The 27,650-nt window shown below is 36.4% G+C and overlaps 1 protein-coding gene across 1 annotated transcript; it reads left to right on the plus strand.

Moving 5' to 3' along the window:
* The first annotated feature begins 1,488 nt into the window (after nucleotides 1–1,488).
* Nucleotides 1,489–7,359, plus strand: LOC136267441 (papilin-like). Its single transcript, XM_066062603.1, has 17 exons — nucleotides 1,489–1,626; nucleotides 1,711–1,784; nucleotides 1,853–1,904; nucleotides 2,199–2,396; nucleotides 2,455–2,566; nucleotides 2,626–2,700; nucleotides 2,809–2,942; nucleotides 2,992–3,133; nucleotides 3,181–3,316; nucleotides 3,525–3,732; nucleotides 3,784–3,954; nucleotides 4,051–4,230; nucleotides 4,291–4,521; nucleotides 4,569–4,880; nucleotides 6,457–6,636; nucleotides 6,691–6,876; nucleotides 6,936–7,359. The coding sequence occupies exons 1-17, from the start codon at nucleotides 1,570–1,572 to the stop codon at nucleotides 7,236–7,238; spliced, it is 2,751 nt and encodes a 916-aa protein (XP_065918675.1). The 5' UTR covers nucleotides 1,489–1,569; the 3' UTR covers nucleotides 7,239–7,359.
* The last annotated feature ends 20,291 nt before the right edge of the window (nucleotides 7,360–27,650 follow it).

The raw sequence follows: 27,650 nt of genomic DNA on the forward strand, positions 1-27,650 counted from the left end.
GAATACAATACATCCAGGAAAATCACTGAGTCAAGTACCACTCTGTTCACAGAATAAAGCCTTGACCTTATCAGCAATAATAAGCACCAATCAACATTAACAATTCCCTATCACCAGAATAGGTATTAATTTGATCTAAGGCAAATTTGACTGAGCTAAATTTGTCACATATTGGAAGCTGGATACTCTCTCCGTTACTTGCATTATGAACTCTTGGTATTACAAATTTTGATAGCGTGATATCTCATTATAACAGAATGTATTGAGATTGTTGAATTGCTCAAACACAAAGAGCCATTTGATGGCTTGAGGGTAATGTGTACATGTGTCATGTGCTGTTACAGTCTATTTGGATTATTTATTTTCATAAAATGAGACACACTATTCCGTACACGTACATCAAACACCTCCAACCACATTCAATTTTAATGCATAATGAATGAAGTAACCAGTCACTGTAAATAATCAATACATTAGGAGATAGTTATGTAGCTAATTACTACATTAAGTGGGCACGCAAAATATTGCAGTATCGCATTAGTGAAAGTGTTTAAGTTGATAAAGAACACGTCATGAATGTCGGCAATTAAAACTATTACCATCAGACACCACTATTGACGTGGGCGAGGACAGACAAATTGGATGTTAAACAGTTGGCGGAAGCTGGATTTTGACAAGCTAAAGCTGTTGTTGATTTGATTAAATCACCAGGTTATGCTTGGAGGCCACAATTTAAATCTAATTGTGATAAGTAAACTATACACTCCAGGTGCCAGCCACTTGAATCTTGGTAGCTACGTAGCTGGATAAACCCTAGTTATTGAATGCAAAAAACACACTCCAAGTAGAGGCTCCCAATCTGATCAATTTTGTCTTTGTCACATATGACAGACACCAGTGCATTAGTTTAGTGAACATGACATACTTACTAACAGTGAAATGTACTTCCCTACTATTGGCATCGTACAGTTATTTGGTAACAACAAGCTGGCTTGTAGCTAAACAGCTTGGAGGTAGCTATGTAGGTAACACCATGTGAACAAGTTATATGGATACACTCATAACCATTTGCCAGTAACAGATTTACAAATGTATACAAAGACTACATAATAATACGTACCTTTCTGTGGCACAAACCACAATTTATGACTCAGTGTAAACACCAATCATTTTGGTTCCACATACAATCACGATTATACTGTTATCATAGCTACACTATATATATAATAACCAGAAACAATAACCATTTCCTTCATGTGTTAGAACTGTCACTACAGTGGGTTAGTTGTGGTTATGCAAGATACATTTTTGTGTGTGCACAAATGAAGACATGTTTTATAAACACTAAAGGTATTCATAAAATGTTCACTACAAATTTACATGTAAGGCACTTGTAAGATTAAGTGGGAAACCATAAAACTACTGTGGTTTTAGTGCTTGCATTTGCATGAACCTTACTGGCCAGCACTTATCAGACTTCCTGTTTGTAGATAGTATAAATATGTGAATACTCAGCCGTTCCACCATTTGATCTGCAGTCTTTTGTGAATTCAGATCTATGCAAAGAATATGGATTGCTGCAAACAGCTGTTTATCTTGATTGCTCTGATTTCCGTTGCTGATATGGTAAGGATGTTTCTTGCTAAAGAAAACCACCAATCTATATATGTACTATGGTTACTGAATTAAACAATCTCTATGTGCTTTTAGATCTTAGGTAGTAAATGGACTCCCTGCTCTAGAACTTGTGGTGTTGGAATCATGCAGAGGACCATCCCTTGCCAGTAAGTTTAACAGTAATGCACTAGTGATAGGCCAGGCCTTCTATTATTGAAACAATTTGTACTCTTAGGAAAGGTGAATGTGATGGAACAAGGGAAGAATTTAAGGCTTGCAATGTGAAGGTAAGTAAATATTTGTATTGTTATAGCCTAAAGGCCTGTTATCAATAGTATCTAAACTAGTGTTTGTGGTTGCAGCAACATGTGTGGCAGGTGTCTGCAAATTCACCGCCCAGCCATGCCACAAATTCTTGAAGGAGTGGCATGATAAAAAAGGGAATTGTTTATATGCTGTGGGTTACTTTGCAGACGCACGACTCCCTATCCCACACAAACCACATAAACACAATAATGTGGCCTATTGGTGTTAACACAAACACTTAAGATGTACTGATTTGGTCTTTATTCATTTTTTAGAGGTGCCCAGATGGCAATGCTGACTTCAGGAGTCAACAATGTAAGACACATGGAGAGGAGTTAATGCCATTCATTAACAAAAGTGATCCCTGCAAACTGCTATGCAGTGCACCAGGACAGAGTCCTGCACAGAAAGGTTTAGTTGTAGATGGAACACCTTGTTCCTCGAGTGGTGTTTGTGTTGCTGGAGAATGTGTGGTAAGTTTTGTGGAAATATAACTGACTTGTCTCATATCAACTCTTGTCTATTATGTAGCCCTTTGGCTGTGATCATGTTCTTGGATCAAAGAAAACAACAAACAAGTGTGGAACATGCAGTGATTTGTGTATTCAACTGACATGCAAATTTAAGGAAATCGCTTCTAATGGTATGTTAGTGTATAGTGTTTGCATGGACGTTTATTTACCAAAATTTTAATTTGCATAGATTACCACACTACGCTACCATCTGAATCAACCAACATAAGCATTGCTTTGGGTTCATCTTCCTGTAGCTTCAAAGGTGATATAGTATAGAGTTGTCTTCTAAGATTACATTAATTGTAACTTAATTACATTCATTGTAACCTTCATAAAAATAGTAATGAATATGATATACCTTAATCTACAGCCATCAGCAATTCTACAAAGTCTCTACACTTTAGCAGAGACCAATCAGTCATATCTCTATCAGGGACAGTTTTTACAATTTCTAACAATGAGTTGACTGCAGAAGGACCACTTCAATCACCAGTCACTATTGAGGTATGTAATTACACTATTATTCAGTTCTATTGTAACTAACTTTCGTTAGGTTCATTGTCCGAAAAGTAGCCACAAGATGGAATGTGATTACCACATGTCTGTCCATATCCCATATGACCTTGAAATTTCAAGTTACTATGAATGGGCTGTAGGAGACAATTATTCTCCCTGCTCTCAAACTTGTGGAAGAGGTATTAAAGAATCAACTATTTAATTTAGTCATATTTAGTTTTTCCAGGAATCCAAATGCCAGAGATTTATTGCCGAACAGCAGGCACTAAAATAAGGGCACCGGACATAGAATGCAGTGATCAATCAAAAGAAGGACTTCCATACAACTTAATATTTTGTGATCAGCCAGCTTGTCCCTCTGAGTGAGTATATTCTCCACTATATGAAATCATGATAGTTGAAACCTTAGCAGTTCACAAAACTATAATAGGATGTGTGGTTGATTATTCATAAACACTATCACTTTCAGTGTTATCATTATATAATTCCTTGTGGTTATTATTTTTCAAATGGGATATGACCATTGTCTGAAGAATATAACATCTATAAATGTGATGATTTCCACTTTAGATGGACACACTCCGATTGGACACACTGTTCACAAAGTTGTGGTGGAGGAGACAGGATGAGGGATGTTAGATGTGTACAAGTGATCCGAAATGGTGTGCAACCAATCCAGACACCAGGGAAGTGTGACAGTGAAACAAAACCAGCATCACTACATGAATGTAACAAACACCCTTGTCACAACCATTGGCATGCAGGAGACTGGAGTATAGTAAGTTACAAAACAATCACTACTTCATATTACATATTATTTCACATTCAGTGTTCTGTTGATTGTGGGGAAGGAATTCAAAGTAGAAATGTCACATGTAGAGATGCCAATGGAAACAAGATACGCAGACACAATTGCAGTTTGCAGGCAAAGCCTCGTACAGAGAGATCATGTACTGGAGACACGTGCATCCACAAGTGGATCAAATCTAATTGGACCAAAGTAAGGGACTGGACACTACAAACTATTGTACAGGTGTCTGCTCTTTGGGAGGATATTATTATAATATAATGACACTTGTATATTAATTGTTTGTAGTGCTCTGTGAGTTGTGGTGAAGGAGTTCAGACCAGGCAAGTAAACTGTACTGAAAATGGGACAGTTGTAGATGACAGTGTTTGTCTTGAGAACATTCCAAATGCCAAGCCAACAGAAGTAAAAAGTTGCCAAGGACGTTGTTGTAATGGAATATGGACTGTTACAAACTGGCTAACAGAAGTAAGTGTGTGAGCTGCAATAAAGCATATATATGTGTGTGTGTATTTGATTTCTGCACAGTGTGTTGCACCTGGATGTCACAAAGAAGGTACACAATCCAGAAATTGTGATGCAATTGAATGTCATGAAAGAGGAGTACAGTACAGAAATGTACATTGCATACACAATGGAAGGACTTCTGAAGAGAATGACCACATTAAGTGTAACCCAGCAACAGAACCGTTAAACACACAAGGATGCTACAGGACTCAAGGATGTGAACCAGCTTGGATTGAAACAGATTGGACCCAGGTAAGTATGAACTAAACGGTAGAACAAATGTGAACCATATTTTTTAGTGTAGTAAATCTTGTCGTGGTACACAAGAGAGAAACATAACATGTAAACTGGGAAATGAAACACTTATGAATGAAAGATGCCCAAATAAGAAGCCAAGTATAAAACGTACATGTACTTCAAATTGTACAGTCTCTGATATATGTTTCAAAGAGTTTTGCTACAGAGATGATTTACCACAATGCCATCAAAATTGCTGCGATTCATGTGAAGAAGCTTTTCCACAATTGACGGGACTACTACGATACAATCGGTGTGACAAGCAGTGCTGTATAGGTGAACTCATAATTGGATCAAATGATGGCACCTTCTGTACATGATGGCTCCACATAATGGTACATTAGATGATACTATTGTTTGCCTAACATGACTCCGCTTAAATCTGACATCATAATAATAAAATGACTTTTTTTTGTAACACATTTTTGTATGATTGTACTTTATTAATAATTTATAAAACTATCAAATAAAAAATAAACAAGACAACATGTTAGTACATACGTAACAGCAGCAATAGATTGTGTTTACCACTCAGAATTGTTTTCTTTCTGAAATGACAATCTTGGATTATTTTCTGAGAAAAACTGTGAGTACCATCGCCAGTGTTTTGCTATCAACTGGTCTTCTTTAACCAACACTGGTTTGGATACATATGTCTTATTGTTCCATATCATCACATCCCGATCAACCTATATATACAAAACACATGGATGGGGCTTGTACACAGTGTAATTATGAATGGTTTAAAGGGGCAGTGTGTTGGTATTGTTAACATGTTTAAGTTTATGATGCAACATTGTTTAAATGGATGACAAAGTAGTGGGTGAAGCTTATAAAAACTTCAATCTTGCACTCCTACTGCTGCAAGACACAGCTGTATGAAATTAACGCTACACAACAACTTCTGTCCATGGATGTATCACAACCAGGCGGACGGTTTGAGCATTAGAGGGCTACACAGCGAAAGCCATGAGGCACCTGTTTAATCATCTGATATACTGTTGTGCAGTTGAAAAAGCATACTGGACTGTATCTCACTATTGATGTGCAAGCCTGAGTCTTGTACATATAATTAACAATTTCACTGGCAGTAAAACAATGCACAATTGAATGGCTTTGATGCCAACACACTGCTCCTAGTGACCAATCACCTCTACAATGGTACAGTATGTACACATTGAGCTGAGCAGAAAACTGGATGTTTTTCAAAAGAAATAGCATTTCAGTGATAACAGTTTAGGTATGAAGAACAGACATGTGTGGTTTGGCCCATTTCAAGTTTGAGAAAAGTTGTATATGTAACAGACCATGCAATTATAACAGGAAACGCGCAGAAAATATTGATTGGTCATAAATAAAGTGTCAGACATTTGAGTCAAGCAGTACTATACTAACTTTCGTCATTTACAGTATACATAAATTGCAACAAGAATATTGAATAGTGAGTTATTTTAGAGGAGGGAATTTTTTTGCAGTTTTAGCAGATTGGTAGCCATTTGTGAAAAAATTTGATCAAATTAGCATGAAGGCATAAAACTTTCCCCAGCCTTTAACATTTTGGATGGTGGCAATCCACAACTATACACCTCACTAGCAGTAGTTTAAGCTACCTGACAGTAAAGTGCTATTAAAAATGCTCCTTCATTATTTTACTAAACTCCAGAATTGAACTTTGCTTACCGTTCTCCTACCTCAAACGGTATTCTTAATGATTCAGAGAGGTCAATAGCTTTCATTGCAGAGGAATTTCTGCAAAATTCTGGCTAGCATTTTTGATTTATGATTTTTCCTTCCTACTATTCCCTCATACTGGCAAACGTAATAGACTCAAACCTAGCACCTACCAAAAATGCAGAGTAATAGAGCTAATTGTATTAATTGTCTATATAGTGCTCTGTGAGTTGTGGTGAAGGTGTCCAGACCAGGCAAGTAAACTGTACTGAAAATGGGACAGCTGTGGATTACAGTGTTTGCCTTGAGAACATTCCAATTGCAAAGCCAGCAGAAGAAAGAACTTGCCAAGGACCTTGTTGTAATGGAATATGGGCAGTTGAAAATTGGCTAAAAGAAGTAAGTGTTTTAGCTGCAATACAGCATGCATGTATTTATTCATTGTAATCTCAGTGTGTTGCACTTGGATGTCACAAAGAAGGAGTACAGTACAGAAATGTACATTGCATACACAATGGAAGGACTTCTGAAGGGAATGACCACATTAAATGTAACCCAGCAACAGAACCGTCAAATACACAAGGATGTTACATGACTGATGGATGCAATCCAGAATGGTTCCCAACAGACTGGGGCTACGTGAGTATCTGTAAACATGCAGCATAGCAAATGTGAAGTATTACTCTTTCTTATAATAGTGCAGTAAAACTTGCAGTGGTACACAAACAAGAACATTATACTGCAAACTGGGAAATGTAACACTTGCTGATGAAAAGTGCTCATATGCAAAGCCCAGTATGGTACAAACATGTGGTCCAAAGTGTCTAGTTTCTGAGATATGCGAAGCACAGTTTTGCCACAAAGATGAATTACCACCTTGCCAAAAACAATGCTGTGAATATTGTAAACAATGGCAGTTGCTACCACTGCTCCGGTACAATTTTTGTGAAAGACCCTGCTGTAAAGGTGACTTACCCGGGCAGGATACAGGTTGTAACTAATGATCAGTACATTGGATATGACACTATGTTTTACTAACATGACTCCCCTTTATCCTTACGCTGAAATGACTTTTTATAATTGTATTACATCTTTTTGTATGACTAATGACTAATGACTATATATATATATATTATATTGGACTTGTCATTATTCTATACTAGCATTGGTACCTGCCCTACGTGCAGGACCATACGTGCAGTACATGGTGATGTCACATCATGAGGTTTCCTTATGTCATTAATGATGCAAAACACTAAAGTTTATTGTTTGTGGTTTTGACAGGAATGTAGTTCAATTATTCAGTGTGTCTTCCCTACCAGTGACTTCAACATGGTGTAAAGAACAAACAAAACCTTTGTTGCTTTACATCTAGGACAACTGATGCAATAATAATTAATGTATTGGGAATGAAGCATAAATATTAGTGTCCTATATTTGCTGTGTAGCTTGCATGTTGATAGTGCTTTAAAGTACATGATCCTTATGCAGTACATATAGTGAAATAATGAGCATGTAAGCTAATTAGTTAAACTGCATGCAAGCTAAGGCAATTGTATATACAGTATACCGGAGGTGTACACATGGTATAGTTCGGTTTCTACATGATGTTTACCTTACCGACTGTCACAAAGAGAAACAAACTTGGGCATAATTTAACAATTTGCAATTATATAGTTACTGCATGGCAGGCAAAGGTTCAGAACTTGTCCTATGCTATGCACTTTGGTAGCTGCCCTACGTGCAGGACCATCTCCACATTAAACATTTTAATGCCAGGAAGAGGGACCAAGCATTAAACACCAGCACTGCTAATGTAGCTATGTAGGGTACATGGTGATGTCACATTTTTAAAGAGCATGAGGTTTCCTTATGCCATATATCCTGCTGAAATTAATGATGCAAAACACTAAAGTTTATTGTTTGCGGTTTTGACAGTTCAATTATTTCCCTACCGGTGACTTCAATATGCTGTATAGAACAAACGAAACCTTTGTTGCTTTAATAAGGATCATGTACTTTAAAGCACTGTCGACATGCATGCTACACAGCACTAATATTTATGCTTGGTTCCCAATATATTAATTATTGTTGCATTAGTTGTCATGGCAGTACATAATAATTTATAGTGAAATAATGAGCATGTAAGGCTAATTAGTTAAACTGCATGTGAGCTAAGGCAATTGTATACAGTATACCCTGCATTACATACAGGTTGTGTACACATGGTACAGTTTCAGTTTCTACATTATGATGTTTACCTTGCTGACTGTCACAAAGAGAAATGAACTTGGGAATAATTTAAAGCCAACACAATTTGCAGTTATAGTTACTGCATGGCAAGCAGAGGTTCAGAACTTGTCCTATGCACTTTCAGTTCTGATGTTGCAGTGACACATATACCTCTTGCCATACAAAAACCCAGTTTTGAAACACCTACAGTGTAATTGACCATTAAGGTAATGTACGAATCTTTAGAGTGAAAGCATGTAAGCAGGATTATAGTGAAACAGTTGTGCCAGGTCAGATGCAGTTCCTTGGTGTAAACTATGGATCTGCATGGTTCCAGTACTATCATTTTTCAGATGCACAGTAGTATCTGTCCAATCATGTAAGCTGCCTATTTACTACAGCAGTAATGAGGTAGCTAAGTCTGAACAAACAGTTTTGCATGCCAGTGCACACCTATGTGGAGGTGTAGATATTCTGGATACTGGTGAAAGAAGCTTTTACCTACTCTAATACAACAAACTGGACCAACACACAGATGGACAAATATGTTGGCAATTTGCCTGCCCTATCCAAAAATCGCTATAAGAGTCCCTGTGATGTGAGGCAGTTAAGTGCCAGTGCTGAAAAACTGAGCATAAGAAATTGTAGATGAAGACTTGCATGGAACAGATAGAACAAAAAGGTCCCAAAAGTGAAAAAAGAAGTTATGCCTAGGCGGGGATTGAACCCAGGTTGGTTATGGGGTTAAGGGAGGTGCACAAATCGCCACAGTTGTTTATCTATGGTTTTGACAGGAATGTAGCTCAACTTTTCAGTGATCCTTCCCTACACCAGTGTCTTCATCGCCCTATAAAGAGCGAACAAAAGCACGTATTGATTTGCTACAACAACACTCGAGTTGCCAGGTGATGGGCGTTTAATTTCGCTAAAGTCCGGCGTCGATACGTGCTTTGCATGCCTGAGCTAAAAGTTTTTATAGTGTTTTTTTTTTGTTTTTTAAAAATTTTTTTTTATGGAATTTAGCTATACAAATTAATGACATAAGATAAAACAGTACATAATAAACAAAAACAAATTATTTTACATATGGGCCTCAGCGACCTGCACAGCAATCGGTGCCTCAGCAATGGGACAGCGCAAACTGGACCTGGCACCGCGAATGCACATAATTGCAGACCTCAACAAAGAGAAGCTCAATTTACATCTCAGCCATCCCATCACTATTCCATAGGAAAGACTGTGCTTTGTACTCAAAAGGTTGGCCAATCTCTTATAAAACTGAGTAGCAGCATCACCCATTCCACCAGTAGTAGTAAAAATTAAGGGAGTAAATGAGGCATTCTCTACTTCATGAACCCGTTGTTGGTATTCACGTCTCTTTTCCTTGTCATGACGTCGGTATGCAGAGTGTAGGGGTTGATTTGAGGGTGCACTAGGGTTAAAAATTCTGACATCAAAGTATGACCTCTCAAATCGTCCTCCGCAAAAACCATTAGCTGCAATGTCAAGCCTTGCGTTATCATCACGATTAGCTGTTTTGTATTGAAGGGTCTCACCAGAAAGAGGCTGAAGGTGGGGTTCAGTGACAACATTGTTACAGACCTCGGAAAGTAAATCGGCAGTTAGATCACGCACTTCATTATGTCTCAGAGAAGGAAACCCACCCTTTGGGCAAGACAGAGCATGTTCTATGGTAAAAGAGTGACCACAGGCACAGGAAGTAGGGCAGGCAGATGGTAGCCAGTGATAGCGAAGCGCAATTGCATCACGAAAAGCAGTTTTATGAAGCACAAAATTATGCGACTTCAATGGAAGACAAGAGAGCCAATTCGATGCACCCTTCTCCTGAGCCAACATGACTGAGGAACGCATGCTAGGAGGAAGTTCATCAAACAAATGATTGGCAGATTGAAGTTGCTCTTGATGGCTCCTAGAGTGAAACTTGGATCGCAACTGAACCTGTGCATCAAGACAGTCACCTAGTTGATGTACCTGAGAGATAATCAAGCCAACGAGACCAGCATTTACTTCTACAGAGCAGGAACGCTGCTGTGACATAACAATTGAGCTAAAAGTCGTGTTTTAAAAAGGTGTTCACAAAAAGGTACTAAGTAGAAAGAAAAAAAACCTGTCAACACGTGGATTCGAACCCACGACCTCTTACACGCTAGTCAGGCGTTCTACCACTTAAACACTATGTGCTGTGGTTTTCAAAGGAATGTTGCTCAAGTTTTCTCTACACCTTGGCCTTCTACGCGCTGTAGAGAACGAACGGAAGCACGCGTGAACTCGTGATAACAATCTTAGAGTAGGCGGATGATGAGTGCTTCATTATCAGTACAAATTGTGTCAATTCGCGCCAAGTCTGGTGAGTAAGCGGCGTGACGAACAGACGGACAGACGGCTTTTCAGCTTTATATGTATAGATAGATAGATAGATCATGATCACATCGTACTATGATACAAAACAAAATTAATATTAAATAGCATTGGCAGTAGAGTTGGGCAATAAATCAATATTTCAATATGCACACCAAATGGTATTTTTGGTATTTTGATAATTGAAATACCGCATGTATATTGCAAATACCGAGAGTAATTGCAGGATATACTGTAGGCATAAAAATAAAATGTGAGCCATTCCCCAAAAAGCATTTTATTAATGTTAGACTGATTTGTAACTTCAAAATGCTACAATATTTCAGTTAATATTGATATCCTAGTTTTTACATACCTCCTTGCTTCAGTTTAATGTCCATTAGATGTACATAATCACAAATCAATGCCAGTTGCAAAAATTATTGAATAACTTCAATTATTTCATTAATACCTTAAAAATTCTCAATACCGCCCATCACTAATTGGCAGTTCCAACAAATGCAAGCCAGTTTTCTTGGGTAGGTATACATATAACGATCCCTACTAGACAGTACAGTAACAGTGCTACTGTACTGTATTAATAAGTAGTTAACTGCATCAGGGCAGTCTCCATCACCCATGTAAAAGCTTGGGATCTTTTGAACGGAGCATACGTACGTAGCTACTTCAATAGCTACTAGTGTTGAAATTAATGCTACAATTGTGCATTCTGCCAGTACATTTATATGTAAGTTACCAGTGTTTGTTGACATTTTTGTAATACAATGATGCTTGCACATGCACATATATTAGTTTATATACATGTAACCTAGGACATGCATTGATGATATAAAGTCCTCAGAGTGCTTCATGTTCTTTGATGTATACTTTTTTCTGGTATTTTGAAACCCTTTCATCATTTAATATACAGCAGACATGCATGCTTACACAACTAATGATTCTACTGTGTTCAGCTATATACCAGCTTACTACAGATTTAGTTGTCAACACCATTAAACAATCAACAACTCTGAATACTTCTTCAACACTTGTATATAGTTGTGTCATGATCTTTAATTATTTGAGCCATGCTGACGAGAGCACATAAGGTTCACTGGCTTTTGTAATTATTAATTAATAACAATATTTAAATCAATTCTTTCATCCTTACTATGGTTCGTTTGTCAGAAGCTGGCACTGCAATATGATAACCTTTGGAGCTACTGTACAAGGGAGACTATGTCTAGATTTCTTGAAGAATATTATAGGTTTATATAAACTCCAGTTCTTGCAATGTTTACGTGCTATTGACTTTTAGAAGCAGCCATGGTGCACATAATGGTTCAAAATTGTTTCTTCTATCTTGCAAAATCTAGAGATATTTGCAAAAGTTTTTCATCACATTGTTTACTTAGCAGCTGCCTGGTTTACTCCCACAATTGAAACAACAATATGTGACCAGACCTTCAAAAAACAGGTCATGCAGGTACAAACTAAACCCTGTCACATAACAGATCATAGTTCAGGAATGCCTGCATTTTGTAACTTGCATATTATAGTATGACGTCAAATAAAGAAGGGATTAAAATGTGTGCCCATGGCATAAGAATTATGAAAATTTGGTGAGTATTATGTTCCTTAGCAGGGCCTGTCACATAGTCATTGACATAGTCTGAAATTTCATGTTTTCATTTGCTACTTTCTGTTTGTCTTCTCTCACCTCTGTCATTTCAGTTTCCTGTAATTGAAACTTGAGTTTCTTCTTTCCTTCTTTGGCCAAATTTACCCTGTAGTGCATGCAGGTTTAGGGATTTTCCTTGTTCTATGGTACTCCAACTGGTTCCCATTGTCCTTTCTTTTATCTTGCATCATAAACTTTCACAAAGCAAATATGGCTGCACTCAAGCTATGTTTCTGCCTTTCAACTGTCTATTACATAATTTGATCACCATATGAGTGGGACAATAGATACAACACCACATAGATCGTGACTCTGATTTTGGAAAATCAATTTTAATGTTGCATTTAATAATACTTTAAATATTCATGACCAAAATAGGGCATTTCAAGCTATCAATGGGCTTTAGGTCAATATCATGTGTGACATTAAAACTGATTTTCCAAAGTCCAGTCACAATTGCAACCTAGGACTTTATTAGCCAAGCCATTGTATTCTAAAGAAAGTTAGATATTCTAATAGAGCAGTCACTGCTTGTATGAATTAAGGTACTGCAATAGAACAGTCAAATACTCTAGAAGCTGAAACATTTACAAACAATTTTCTGAAGCCCAATGCAAGTACTGGATTACACAAATTGCAATTCCTCAAGAGTTTTTTGATTGTCAAATGCAGACCTAGAATTTAATTCCAGAGGTAAATACTCTTAACCTATGGGAGGACTGGTAACATGTCCCATTGTTCTTTCTGACTCCGTATAACATGACATGAATAAGGAGAAACTGTTTATGATGCTACATACGTAGCTGTTGCAATTTATTTCCAGTTGTGGAAAAGATTAACACACCACTGATGTGACTGCTTATATCAATTAAATGGAAGTCTGCATGAGGTTGTCAGTTAACTGTGACAGTTTATGGAACAACACAGTGAATGGAAACTTTCTGTGTAATATTATTGTATTTGCATGCATGAATCCTAAAAATTACTTGGCTATACAAAACATCATGTCCACAAAAGTAAATGTAACATACAAACTATATGAAAGAGCTGACATCTGGCAGAGCCAATAATGAATGCTAATATATACAGTTGTGTACAATTTACAATTAATAACACTGGCCTGTTATCGTTCTACATTCCATTTTGCTGCACTCTAATTTAAACTTACGTTGGCTAATATTTCCAGTATTAATTAAGGCTTTACAGCACAAGTGCTGAAGGTCTGTAGGACACCTGATCCTACAACCTGTTTAAAGAAGTGGGTTTGAAAAGATGGAAAAAATCCATGACTTGGACCTTGGCAGCCTCAAACCTGCAGCCATCCCATTAACACTCGAATGCTTACAGGAGTCTGCCAGGCGGTCAGGATGTTTTATCTTTGTCAATTTCATGTATATGTATCCACAGTAGTAAGTGTCTTGGGGAAAGAGAGTAAACCCAGTAAGACTGAATGTAGGGCATAAAGTCAATGAATAAGGACTGATGTTAATCTTTGCTCGGTAGTTATGTTGATATTCATTGTTAAAAGCAGCTCTTTTGGTAGCCAAGTACTCTTACTTTTGTGAATGTATACTGTTTGCACAGCCAAGCTAGCTGTATATGTATTTTGCATGAGATTATATCCATTTCAGATCGATAAAGGTAAATTGTCCCATGACAGTGCCTGAGGTAGTGTTTGCTCTATTAGAATAATTTTAACAGAGCCTCATAAACTTCATTTATCCAAGCAAATGAACTGTTTTGTGATTGAACACTATCACACAAGTGCTTATGCAATCAAGGTCCCACTATACTTTGTTTCTACAGAATTTACTAAAAATACTTTTACAAAGCACACACAGAGTGGAACATACCAAGCTCAAGACAAGAGAAGTAGTTGTATGCCCACATCAGCAAGATCTGATGGCACATAATGTTTTGTTGGCTTTGATCAATTCATGCATGCTATGAAGCATCCACCATCTAGGCTTTACCACTATACTGTTTAATCTATACTTAACTACAAACTATAACCACAGCAAGTAAATAATCTCCATTTAATTTGAGTATAGTACCCACAGGTTTAATAGACTTTGTGCATGGTATTATATTCTCCAAATCAAATTTTACTTAAAAATTTTACAGTTTGTTTATATGAAGTGAATTGCATCCAGCAATATAATTCTTTCAAAGTTTTTGTTTGTGGTAGGAGTTCCATGCTAGTTGGAAACTTGACATAGGATCTGACAAAATTTCAGGTACAACTTATACTAATATTTATAAAACTGTAATACAGTATTAGCAATAATTGAGAAGTTGGTTTTTCAGTACAAGCAAAACACTAATTGTGATTGCAGTAACATGGTAAGAGAAGTTGTAAACTGAAATTGTATGGCCTCATAATTCCGCACTAAATTTTGCAATTAAGGTATGTGTTACAAAACATTCTCAGCACTATCTATACATAGATGAGTGACCTAGTCTAGTATGGATACAATAATTATTGTTTGTTCCTAATATCAAGTTGAAAGCTTGTTGTTGAGGACAATTACATAATAAAACGTAAGCTGAATAATAGTATAACATTTTATAATGTGGAATTAAGGTGTGGATCTATAGTGAGACAAGGTGCTGAAACATTCATATCCCATTCCAGTTGAGGTAGCCACTAATACAAACACATGTTAGCATCCTTTGTGTTGAACCACAACATTACCAACATAAATGTATCAGATACGTATCAAATGCGATGGGTTTAGGAGATTTCATTCATAAAACTACAGAGATCATATATATCTATTGACAAAAATAGATTTACAAAAGCAGTCACCATTAGTTGGCATCCTGATTGTCCTGTTTTTATGTAAAATCGGTACAATTGTCAAACGATTATTCAACCATTCACTATTGTCATAGCTCCCAAACGAAGTTTACATTCACATAATTGAATGCTGTTAATTTTGTGTAACTGCTTTCCACCACATTGAAAGTTGAACTTCCGACTCATTAAGAGCCACTTTAAGCAGATCTGCTTATATTAAGTGACATCATAACGAAGGCTCACAGGCCAATCTACAATACAAATTGACCTGCCAAATACAGCCACCAGCTTAATAAGGTCTGGAAATTTTGAAAGTAAAAGTGGACAGTACAGTGTTACTATAAAATAACAAGAGAAATTGTAATTCACAACACAAATCTGTCAACATTGTGTGACTGTGAGGAACTAATTTATGGAGCTACATATAATGATTCTAGTGTATATACAATGAACAAAAAAACTATCTACAAATATTTGGCCAAAGTCAGATCTATCCACTTCAGACACTTTGATCAGACATACGTATACTTCACAATATATCCTTATAAGATAAAATGCTTATCAATTTGTAGGGTCATATGACAAGAGGGTCGCATGACACATAGTGGAACACTAAAACTAATAGTATATTGGTGTAACAATATTATATGTAATACACTGTGGGCTGCAGCTGAAACAGTACCGCTGTAACACAACCATATGATTCCCCATGTAGGTAACACCTAAATTCCCTACTATAAAACAGCATGCTGTTTATGCATACCTCCTGAAATGCATTCAAGAGAAAGTGACAAGCAGACAAATATCTAACTACCGCAGGATAAATAAAATAATTGGTCAGAGTGGCTAGTTTTTGATGCGTTTCCTCAATGAAATGGACTGTCTTACATGAGTTAGTCTGTTGTTATGGTACATAATTGGCTCCCAGCATAGTCATGATGCCAACTGTGTTTGTGCTCTGTTACTATGCCCATGTAATTGCTAAACTGTCGGCTCCTTTTATTAGATAATGAACTAATTAACATGTTGACTAATGATCAAATTCCATTCATAAATTATCAGTCATTTGACAGATTATATTCATGCCAGCCTTGTTGATTGCAACAAAACATTCACATAAAATCAACAGTTAACTGAAACTTGATGATAATAGAGTAGGGCTCAAACGAATATGAGTTCTATTATTCGAATATTCGTTTCAAAGGAAATATATAACATCAATGGTAGAGTACATGGAAATTCTTGATCCTACATAAGCATATCTATGACATAAGTGATCAAATAATGTTCATTCTGAATTGCATTAAAGAGACATCTTGTACAACCGCAGGATTATTGATATCTCATCCATACCAATGCTGAAAAAGAATACTCGAATATTCGGTAGTTGTGAATAAAGAATATTCAAATAGTAAAAACCACTATTCGTTTGAGCCCTATAATAGAGAAATCATCTACAGACACTATATCCAATAGTCATAGCACGTGTTACAATAGCTGTATAACCTCTTTCAATGCTTGACATTTGTCAGTGTCAGCATGTGTGCATATACACACCAAGTGCACATTTTTGCACTAAGCACCCATCAATTAACACAATGAACAAGGGATGACAAAGGTAAATCACTTGTAATGAGGTAGTGTTAACATTTAGCATGAACAATCAATAAAATAAACATGCAACTAAGTTACAAATAACTAACATTCTGCTAGGGGTCCTAAATCAATTGATTGTATCCCACACAGAGATTCTCTTCATATGGCGGACAGTGTTAACATAATACAATATCATTAAAGGTATAATAGATAATAATTACCTGTTTTAGTAAAGCAGCTTCCTCCTATCATAATCCCCACAATGTCTTGTCTATGCCAGGCATGCTGAGGTTGCTGACAGATTTACAGCAGTCAGCATTGTCAACATAATTCCATTCATGGCAGTACTAGTCCCCTAACTAACAGCTAAATACCATGTACAGAATTTACGAGGACACATGTACAGCACCTTAATAAATAGTCGTCCATAATTTTGGTTTAGTATTTAATCCGATTGCATTGTACGTGACAGGTGACAGACTTGTATTATAATGACTGAGTTGCTACTAATTTCATGTCAGGATTGACATTTGACAGTTTGTTATGATACTGTGACATAATTAGTTGCTATGTAACAGTTGAGCACACAAGAATGGCTAATGGCTGAATGAGATATAACAAGAATCACACAAATTGTGCAAGTTTAGCGACTGTTGCCTTGTCAATACGTTGCTATACTACAAAACACCTTCAAACATAAAAAGTTGAAAACAAAATCGTATAGTGCTGGATATCAATTTAGTTAGAGAGGGAATACTGTGCAGCCTTTAAGGCTATCACCTTTAGACAAAATGGGATTGAAATCAGTATGACTAGCCAATGAATATATATATAGATATGATTTTCACTCAATTATGAAACTATTTGAGCAGCAAACACCTCTGTCAACATATGTAATTATCTTGCCCATTGATTTGAGGTTGCCTATATACATAGGTACAGTCATGAATTTTTTCTCCTTTCTGTACCTTTTCAAACACACTTTGTGTAACAACGTTAACTTTAAACAGGCAGTAGGACCAGGTGTCCTACAGACCTTCAGCACTTGTGCTGTAATTAAAGCCTTATTTAAAAAAAATTAAAATTGAAGCAATAGCCTTTAAAATGAAGGGCTGTGTTCTCTAGTCAGTTGTTATTTACAAAATAGAAGAAGTTAGTTGGAAATACTATGGGCTGCTTTGAAAGGATGTTCGGGCTTGATAGTACCCAATTAATACTGCCAAGGCATCATGCATGAAAGAAATACAAGGCTGATATCTGGCTGGTAGTTACGTGGTTGAAAACACAATCATTTGCATGTGCAATCACTGCTATCATCATAATATAAATGATGCCAAAACTTGTGCGTAGTTGGTGACATGCCACTTGTCTTTGCCTGGTGATGCAAAGACAAGTGGTATTTATTTTTTATCATCAGCCAGTTAGGCACTGGAGGGTGAACACAGAAAGCAGAGCCTGTATGAGGTGTTTACCACTAACCTATAGCTAGGAGCCTAAGTGAAAATCTTTGAGTGAAGTATCCTAAAGTGAAACGGTAAGCAAAAGCAATGCTCTCTAAAGCACTATTACGTACAATACGTTCCTTATACAATAACAACATGTAGAACACAATGAAGTTTTACATTATGTTCCTAAGTATGATGGGATGTTGTTCTTTAGTGTGAGATCTCTCCCTATGTAGACGCAATATTTAGTTCTTTATCCTACACTGTACCATGAAAGTGTGTCCAATGGGTATAGGGACAAAAGAGCAGTAATAAACTGAAAATGTAGGACATGGGCAATGGAAACTGAAGAAAATGATGTTGTGGGGAATGTTTTGACTTAGCCTATCATGAGTTTTAAATGCTTATACGTACATAGCTGAGCCTGTATACATAAATATTAGACAAGTACTAGACTGTGAAGCTCAGGTAACTATGTACTACATGACTTTCTTAATTAAGATTAAATGCTAGCATTTATAGTTTATGTTGTGTCCTGACTATAAGCGTCAGTTAGCTCAGGACTTGCCATTTGACTGACTAGAAAACCAAACCTGGTAAACCTGTCCACACCAATTAAGATAGTTGATAAGCATAAGTTTCAAAAATTAAAGAAAAGTAATTACAGGTGGAAAATCCCTTAAGTTCCAGTTCCATTTTAGCACAAAATTCAAGATTCATTTGAAAAATGTATAGAACTAAACAGGTTATCACACAATGTAATGAATTGAAGGTTCTACATATATCTATGTAGAAACAATGCATACAGAGAAGACTTGCACTGTGAATGGCATAATATTGTAAGTACAGTAGTGCCTAGACACAGAAGTATGTATGTACACAATATAGCACAAACCTTGACCACTTCTTCAGTTTACTGAGCTCTATTTGCCGTAACTTGTGATGGACAGATATTTAATATGTGACTTGTGCATGTAATATTGTGTAATCTTACTGATACATTCTTAAGCTTACAGCCGTAATCAGACAGTACATCACTAAATTAAGGCAAACAATTGGGCATGTACAGTTTATTGTAGTGGTACAACTTGAAGCATGCACTAATGTAAGGGTGCAGTCATGTTGTACAGAACTACATATCACAATGACTGTTGCCGTAGCTACATGGCAAACAATACAAGCAACAGTGACTGGTTATGCAGTTATAGCATGATCTTACTGATACATTCTTACATAATAAATTACACAATATTATGTGACTTGTGCATGTAATATTGTGTAATCTTACTGATACATCCTTAAGCTTACAGCCCTAATCAGACAGTACATCACTAAATTAAGGCAAACAATTGGGCAATTACAGTTTATTGTAGTGATACAACTTGAAGCATGCAACAAATTGCTAATGTAAGGGTGCAGTCATGTTGTACAGAACTACATATCACAATGACTGTTGCCGTAGCTACATATTACATATTACACTTCCAGAAATCTAGTCCATGGTGTATATGTTCACTTCCTAGACATCTTTTGTTAGTTGAAGAGTCTGTTTCCTGTAAAAAGACAAGCTATATAAAGTATAATACAACTGTATGATCTATCTCACTGCTGAGGGAATATGGTACCGATCTTCAGCACTTTGTTGTTTACAACCGTACACGAACTAAATCCAATAATATCACAATTTTAGTTATAAGATATGTACTGCCGATACTATTACTATTACAGAGACAATGGTGCTTTACTAAAAAGGTATGTTTTAATTTAATTGAGAATGATCTAGCTTAATTACTTACTGTACATTCAAACTCAAGCTGTCCATATTAATCAACATACAATGCACAAAACAGTAACTAGATGTCTCAGCATGGGGTATGCGGTATAGTACCTCCTGTTAGCTGATACTATCAATAATAAACAAACAGTTGTCTAAATAATAGTATGTAGTGTTTCTGATGTAACACTATCAAAAAGTCATCAGGCAGAGGCAGATAATCCTTACCTACATACCCAAATATGGAAAAAGGTACTCCTACATGGTAGTTGCGGCGTGACAGTACATTAAGCAAAACTTAGTAGCCGACAGGCCAACAACAGGTGTTGCATGTAAACATAAATTAAAACATTGATGGGCTCTCTGGAAGTAACTGTCAGAGCAACATCCTCAAAAAAAACCAAAAAAAACCAAAAAAAACCCAGCAGATCAGTGCTAAAAATTTGCTAGAAGTACAGTAAATTGGAAAATATTATATTACACATCTCTGGATGCATCAAACACAAGCACAAAGTGTCTACACTATAATGTGGCTAATAATTATCCCTAAAATTGTGTCCTTAACTACTTTCATGTAATAGGTGTCTTTAAGGCTTTTTAACATTTCACTAATTGCAAATCATCTTTAATACTAAACTCTACATTGTGACATTTTGGTTTGAGTGTACAGCAAAGTAGATGAACCTTGTGGGATTTAATTTGGGCAAACACAGAATCCTTGAAAATGTATTTTGCATTTGGCTATTTGTGGTACAATTTTTCTTCTCTTCAAAAGTTTTTGTAAGAGAAGTTTGCATAATTAGCTGGCTAATGACTAAAAATGACACAAATACACTCAAGTATACACATTATAAACACAGAGAAGTGAACAAACTTATAATTAGTTGCAATCATGCAATATCATTGAATTCATAACCAGTTTGGGAGTGAAAGTGCTGAGTTCATTAGGATTGCTAGAATGGCCTTAAAAATCCTTACGACTAGGAATGCCAATTAGACAGGATCACAATCTTTTCCTAGGTCTTGTGCAGCCTGACTCAATTTGCACACAGCGAGTTACACTATAAAAACTGAAGTATCCCCAGGACACCAAAATGTCCCGATCTGGACACCATTACCACTATTGGTGTCCATATATTGGAACATTTTGACTGTCCTGGGGACACTTCAATTTTTACAGTGTACTAACCACATCTTAAGCACCTGTTTACTTTTGAGGTGCTTGTCTACAATTAATGCCATCAGTAAGATCCCACAAACATTAACGTAGGGTCTGATTACACAAGACTTTACAGTTTAACAATGAATGTGCCAACATCTGACATGACAATAACTACATGATATCTGTTATAGAAAAAATGTCAATATAGTTGATACAGTTCTTGCATAATTCTACCAGCTGTCTGGGTATTGCTTGAAAGTCTAGTAGCTATGGCATTAAAAGGCCAAATTACATAGCAACTGTAAAGTACAACGTGTAATTACCAACAACACCTGAATGGTAAATTCAGATGTGTTTTGTAGCATCAATACATAGTCCCATGTGCTCGGTTGCATATACGTACACAACAATGTAACCAAACATATGAAATGTAGACCTATATCATTGTGTCCTATTCTAATCAGCCTACTGTATAATATGATCACTTGCCAAAATCAAATCATGTATAAAGCATTAACCTACCCAATGTAGTCACCTGTTAAGCAAGATAACAACTCATAGATGACCAAAACAGACAACTTTTACTGAAAAAGGATATACCATACATACTGTACTATATAGACAACATTCACTTGGTCAGTTCTGTGAAGAAGTCTGTGAAGAAGTAACAGGCAAAAGATAAATGCATTGGAATTACTGACAATGCACACACATAGTTCAATTCCTAACTAATATTCGCTACGGCATTCAAACTCTTTTGCTACGCTGTTACCAACAATAGACACTTCCTTTGTAACAATCAATAACCATTGTCATCACATCACTTCAGAAGGAAGTCCCTTGTTATTTCAACTGTACAACGTGACACACAATGTATTATGAACTTCTGTGTGACCAACTGCTATTTAAGAAAGGATGCGTCTACGTGACTGAGCATGAGCTCTCATCATTATTGTCACTACAGTACAAGGTACAAAACATTGTAGTGCTGACCTCTAACTATACACATATGTCCATATATATATGGGTAATACAAAACACACATTAGTTACTACATGGTTTTGCATAACTCTATATATACGTAATATGCACACACAGTCAAAGTTCATCGCACTTGAGATACGTATTAAGTGAAGATACGTATGAAGATTAGTAGGTACGTATCTTATACCTTTGGATTGTACCAGTTGGATTGCAAAGGTTGGTTGTACAACAATTTCAAGGATACGTACGTATAATTATAGTTTCAGGATTATTAGAACAGCAGACGGCTTTAAATATGGGAATACAAAATTATTATACAACACACGGTGTACTTTATGACACAAATAGCACAACTTATGCCAACAGTAAGACAGTCGTATATATTAAGTAGCATTCAGAGTTCCCCCTTCACATGTAAGAGTTTTCTCAATGAGTCCAAATATGCATGGGACTAGTATGTTTCAGTCTCGGCAATGCCTATAGTTGAGCTGTGATTATTTGTGTAAACAGTTAGCAAGTCTCATAGTTGAACAGTTTATAAAACAGTAAGGTTTAAAAGATGTGTTATGATTTTGATCATCAACTATGGAAATTTGTTCAACCAGAACTTGTACAGTTAAGATACTTTAAGGTGGGTGTATTTGTACCTCTGTATATTTAGTTAATTGGAATTCAGTTTATAATGTGCTATATATACGTATTTTAATACTATACACATGTCAACTCCCTCCAATAATCCCTCTCCCACAAAGTACAATACGTATGTCAAATGTAGTTACTGATCAAAACATATCATGTTTTGTTTGTACTTAATCAAGTATTAAGAATTACTACCGTAACTACAGGAAAATTTCTGGTCAGAGTTAGTGATTTCTCATTGACAGACCCTATTTTATCAAGGTGTACAAAGAAACTATAATATTATATAACAATGTGAATATAACTTTGTACTGTTGTACTGTTAAATACACACTGTGTACTTGTTTGTACTTGTTTACATACATACGTACGTATGATATCACTTAAGGCGATTGCCTTAGGCAATAGTAAGTAATATGACTAGAAGCCATCACAGACTACAGAATGTAGAAGAATCTGTAACATGTAAACAATTAAGCAATTAGGAGTCCATACAACTGCCATGACTACGCAATTGCATTCAGCAGTGTGTACCAATGCTACAAATATTTTTATTGAACAGGATGCTGTATGGCTAACTTCTGAACAGCGCAATACACATTATTACTGTAACTGAACACAAATCAGACAGACCGATATAGATAAAAATCACTATCTAAACAGTACGTTAAACATATTATGCTTGCACCAATTACTCTCTCAAATGGTTACTATAGGCAATGAAACACAATAAATTATTTTATGCCCTATTGTATATAGTTTGAATAATAAAATATTATCACAGACATAGAGAAAAAAAATAAAGTTGACAAAACTGACGTGTGCTCATGAATGTAACATGTTGCATCATCCAACCGCACAGTCTGATTCACATTACAAGACTATCTTGTTTTTAATTTCTGAGAAACAAATCATTACAAGTACAGAAAATATGTCCGAAACATGCAGAAGCCAGCTAGTATCACTGCAACCCCCACCTAGTATCACAGCAACCGCATGCATTCCGAGGACAGTAAACTTGATCACAGGTGTAAACGTAGCATAGCAGAAACACCACAGCAGACATAATACTGTTACGACAAGAGTATTACGGGTTACACTGTGTCATTCAAACAAGTTTAGTTTAATTATCCAGTTGTAACGAGGATAAAGGATAGGATAAAGTGACTGATTAGGCTACCTAATTAACGAAGGCATTTTTATTGATGAGGTTTCACACTTGTAACTGATACTACATGATAGAACACTACCCTGGGGGTATCATAACTAAAATATCACATGCACAACATGCGCTCCAACACAATTAATACTACACTACCCTCAGGGGAAGATACCAATTACAACATATTGTATGACATATTGAAACTAAAGCAAACGAGCAACGACTATACTGAAGCACACACACACACTGGCTGGGTGATGGGTGAAGTGGATGAGCTGTGACTGAAGCAGTGGACACAACTCTCTGGGTCATTCTATATAAGCAAACCAGATGACATGCTGCCATTGTTGTAGCATGTGATATCCAACATAGTGTTCAGTAACAATTGCTAATTATCTTGGATGGGTAGTATAACCAGTGAAAAAGTTCAAAGATAGTAAGAGATAGGTGTGGCTGAATCAACCTGCAAGTAATGCCAATTAAATGCATACTTACTATACGTATGTTTATACCCAGTATCTGCCAAGGTTCACAGTCAGTAATATCTTTTTAAGGGAATGCAAACTTTAACAAAGACACTGAAGAGAGTTATGCTTTTTGTGTTAATTACCCCAAATATAAATAGTTTTGTCGAACAAGTCGTTTGATCTGAGTATAAGACCGTCATAGCATTTCATCTTAATAACAGTTTTTATAACTACATTCCTGTACAGATATGATATTGGGACATTCAAATTAAGTACGCAGGTTTTAGTCAAGCAGTTATTGCTGAATTAAGTACGAAATCTGTTGACTGTAATTTATCACAATTAATGTTTAATAGTTGAAGACATGGTAACCAAAGTGAATTTCAGAAGCTAAATAAAATTTTGGCCTCCAGGCTATGATGTACGTAATTCAATTACATTATACTGCATGATAAAAAAAGATTTAAATGCTCGCAATCAATTGACCAAACCCAAACCAGATTGAATAAGACTCACAAATGGTTTTGGTCTGGTCATGGCTAATTGAATTATGGTTTAAAAAGTTAATATTAAGTACGTAGCAACATTGCTAGACAACATCTTGAATGCTACAAATTATACACACAATGTTGACAATGTTAATAACACACCACCAATTTTTACACAATCCCATGTATAAAAATTTGTAGTACCTCTTATAATCCAAGGAAATAGCAGTCCATTGAGTTTATAGTTGTGTAAACATACACCAATTATTTTACCAGGATGTGTACACCGCATGAACTTACATGTACTTCAGAAACAGCACAATCAGGATGTTCACTTGATACAACTTAGCTTAGGAGTTGGTAGGTTTGTCTTTTGCACAATAAGTAGACACTGATATACGCATATATAAAATCAGTGATGGCAATTGATAGCCATCAAGCTCATAGGGTACAGTGTATTGCACACACGCACGCACGCACACACACACACACACACACACACACACACACACACACACACACACACACACACACACACACACACACACACACCTACAACAAGCAATTCAGTGTCCCTTTTTAACCTCACATATGTAGATTAAATTGTGAAAGTTACTGGTTCACTGGCAGACAATGAACAATATCAGTTTTAATATGGACAGTTTTTGTCCCCTATTCTAGGTCTCATGCACGTAGCTCAGTATGTCAGTACCACAAGGTCTAAATCCTAGATTGGCTTTCTTACATACAAAACACACACTTGGTTGCAAAATCTCTTGTGACTTCTTACAACAATCTATTAAGCAGTATGCACACTGTGTGGGACATAGACATCACGAACATGAAAATGCTACCTACGTTGTCACGGTTTGATGAGCACAACTCATAATCATTTACTTTCTCTGATATAAGACCTGGCATGGTAGCTTTATCACCAAAGCACCTCTACACACTGGCCTCTCAAATGGAAAAATCGTAATAGCAAATGGTCATTCAGCGTCACAATCATAAATCTATTATACTGGCTACTAATTTCTATAAAAGAAGTAACCATGAATTTCTCTAGTAAGTAATGAATATTCTAGTTTGATTACAGTATAGGTGCTGACTGGTCACTAAAAGGATTATAAGGCTAACAAAGTTATAAGCATACAAGCTTAGTGGGATGTTGTCAAACAGACCAATGAATTTAGTATAACAGTATAATGAACCCACACATATATATCCATATGGATAACTAGGTGAATAAACATTTTTCTTCATGTATTGTATTTATGTGTCTGGCCTCAAACATCTTAACTATATGCTAGTTACTTCATTCCAAGATACACGTAGAACACACACCTGGGCCTGTACTACATAAGGCTTAATTATTAGTTTCTCATCCTCCTGTACTCAAAATAGCAGTGCAGGAGGGTGGATTTCTATTTTATTTTTTACTAACTAGATAGCTGAATTAGCTAGCTAAAATGACTCAAAATGTAATTTTCTTAGACTACTCTAACAAGGTACAAACTATAAAAGGTGCTAATTGGCCTTCCTTACTCACCAGTGATGCAACAAAACCTTGATGAGGTAAGGAAAACGGCAATGCTGGCAGGGATTAGAAGCTAACAATTAAGTTTGTGTGGCCTAAGCTATAATTATTACTTGAGCTTCACCACATGAACAGGAAAATCCTCATGCATAGCTGCTGTGCAAGATGCAGAGATATTGTTTAACCAGGCAACACACATACACACACATACACACACACACACACACACACACACACACACACACACACACACACACACACACACACACACACACATGTAAAAACAAAGCCTTCAGGTATACCATTCTAGGAGAATTTGCCAGCACTGACTCATAGCACTTGAGTAGTCCACTGGTGTCACAGTCCTGGTTTACTGGGTATAGGCAAGACCATGTCACAGGACTAGTAACATACAGGAGACTGTACCATGTCTTAAACGTGAAGGTGTGGGTACCGAAAGTCCCACCTGGATCTTCTCACGCTGTGTGAGACATGGACAGTTGGCATTTCCTTCCCTAGTTAGCACCTGGTGCCCATTGGGTGGGTTGCTTCTCCAGGTCACCATAAGCAGCTGAGTATAGACTGGAGTACTGTAAGTAAAATTTCTTGTTCAAGGGAACAACAAAAAACTGTAGCAGCTGTATGGCATAACCGGGTGGAATCTTTCAATTACCAGGCAGGTACTCTAGCCACTTAGCTATGTTGGCTGCCTCATGCTACACCTGTGCATGCATGCACATGAGTGGGAGCAATCACATGCACACACACACGCATGCACACACGCAGAAGGGATTTTAAAAATATTTATCTAGCAACAGCGATGTTAGTGGTTGCACACATGATGAAATGCTGTGAATCTCACCATCAAAATTTTTAATGATGACTATTTTCAGTTTTGAATTTATCCTGATTTACAGTAATAAATAAATTATTACTTTAAAAAATGAAGTAGAGTTCCAGCAATAAAAAGTAGTGAAACAAGATATGATGAAGAGTCCATAATGTAAGTAAGGGAGAGAGTATAGCTGGAATACAATACATCCAGGAAAATCACTGAGTCAAGTACCACTCTGTTCACAGAATAAAGC

This window comes from Dysidea avara, chromosome 9 (assembly GCF_963678975.1).
Source record: "Dysidea avara chromosome 9, odDysAvar1.4, whole genome shotgun sequence".
NCBI classification, from domain to species: Eukaryota; Metazoa; Porifera; class Demospongiae; order Dictyoceratida; family Dysideidae; genus Dysidea; species Dysidea avara.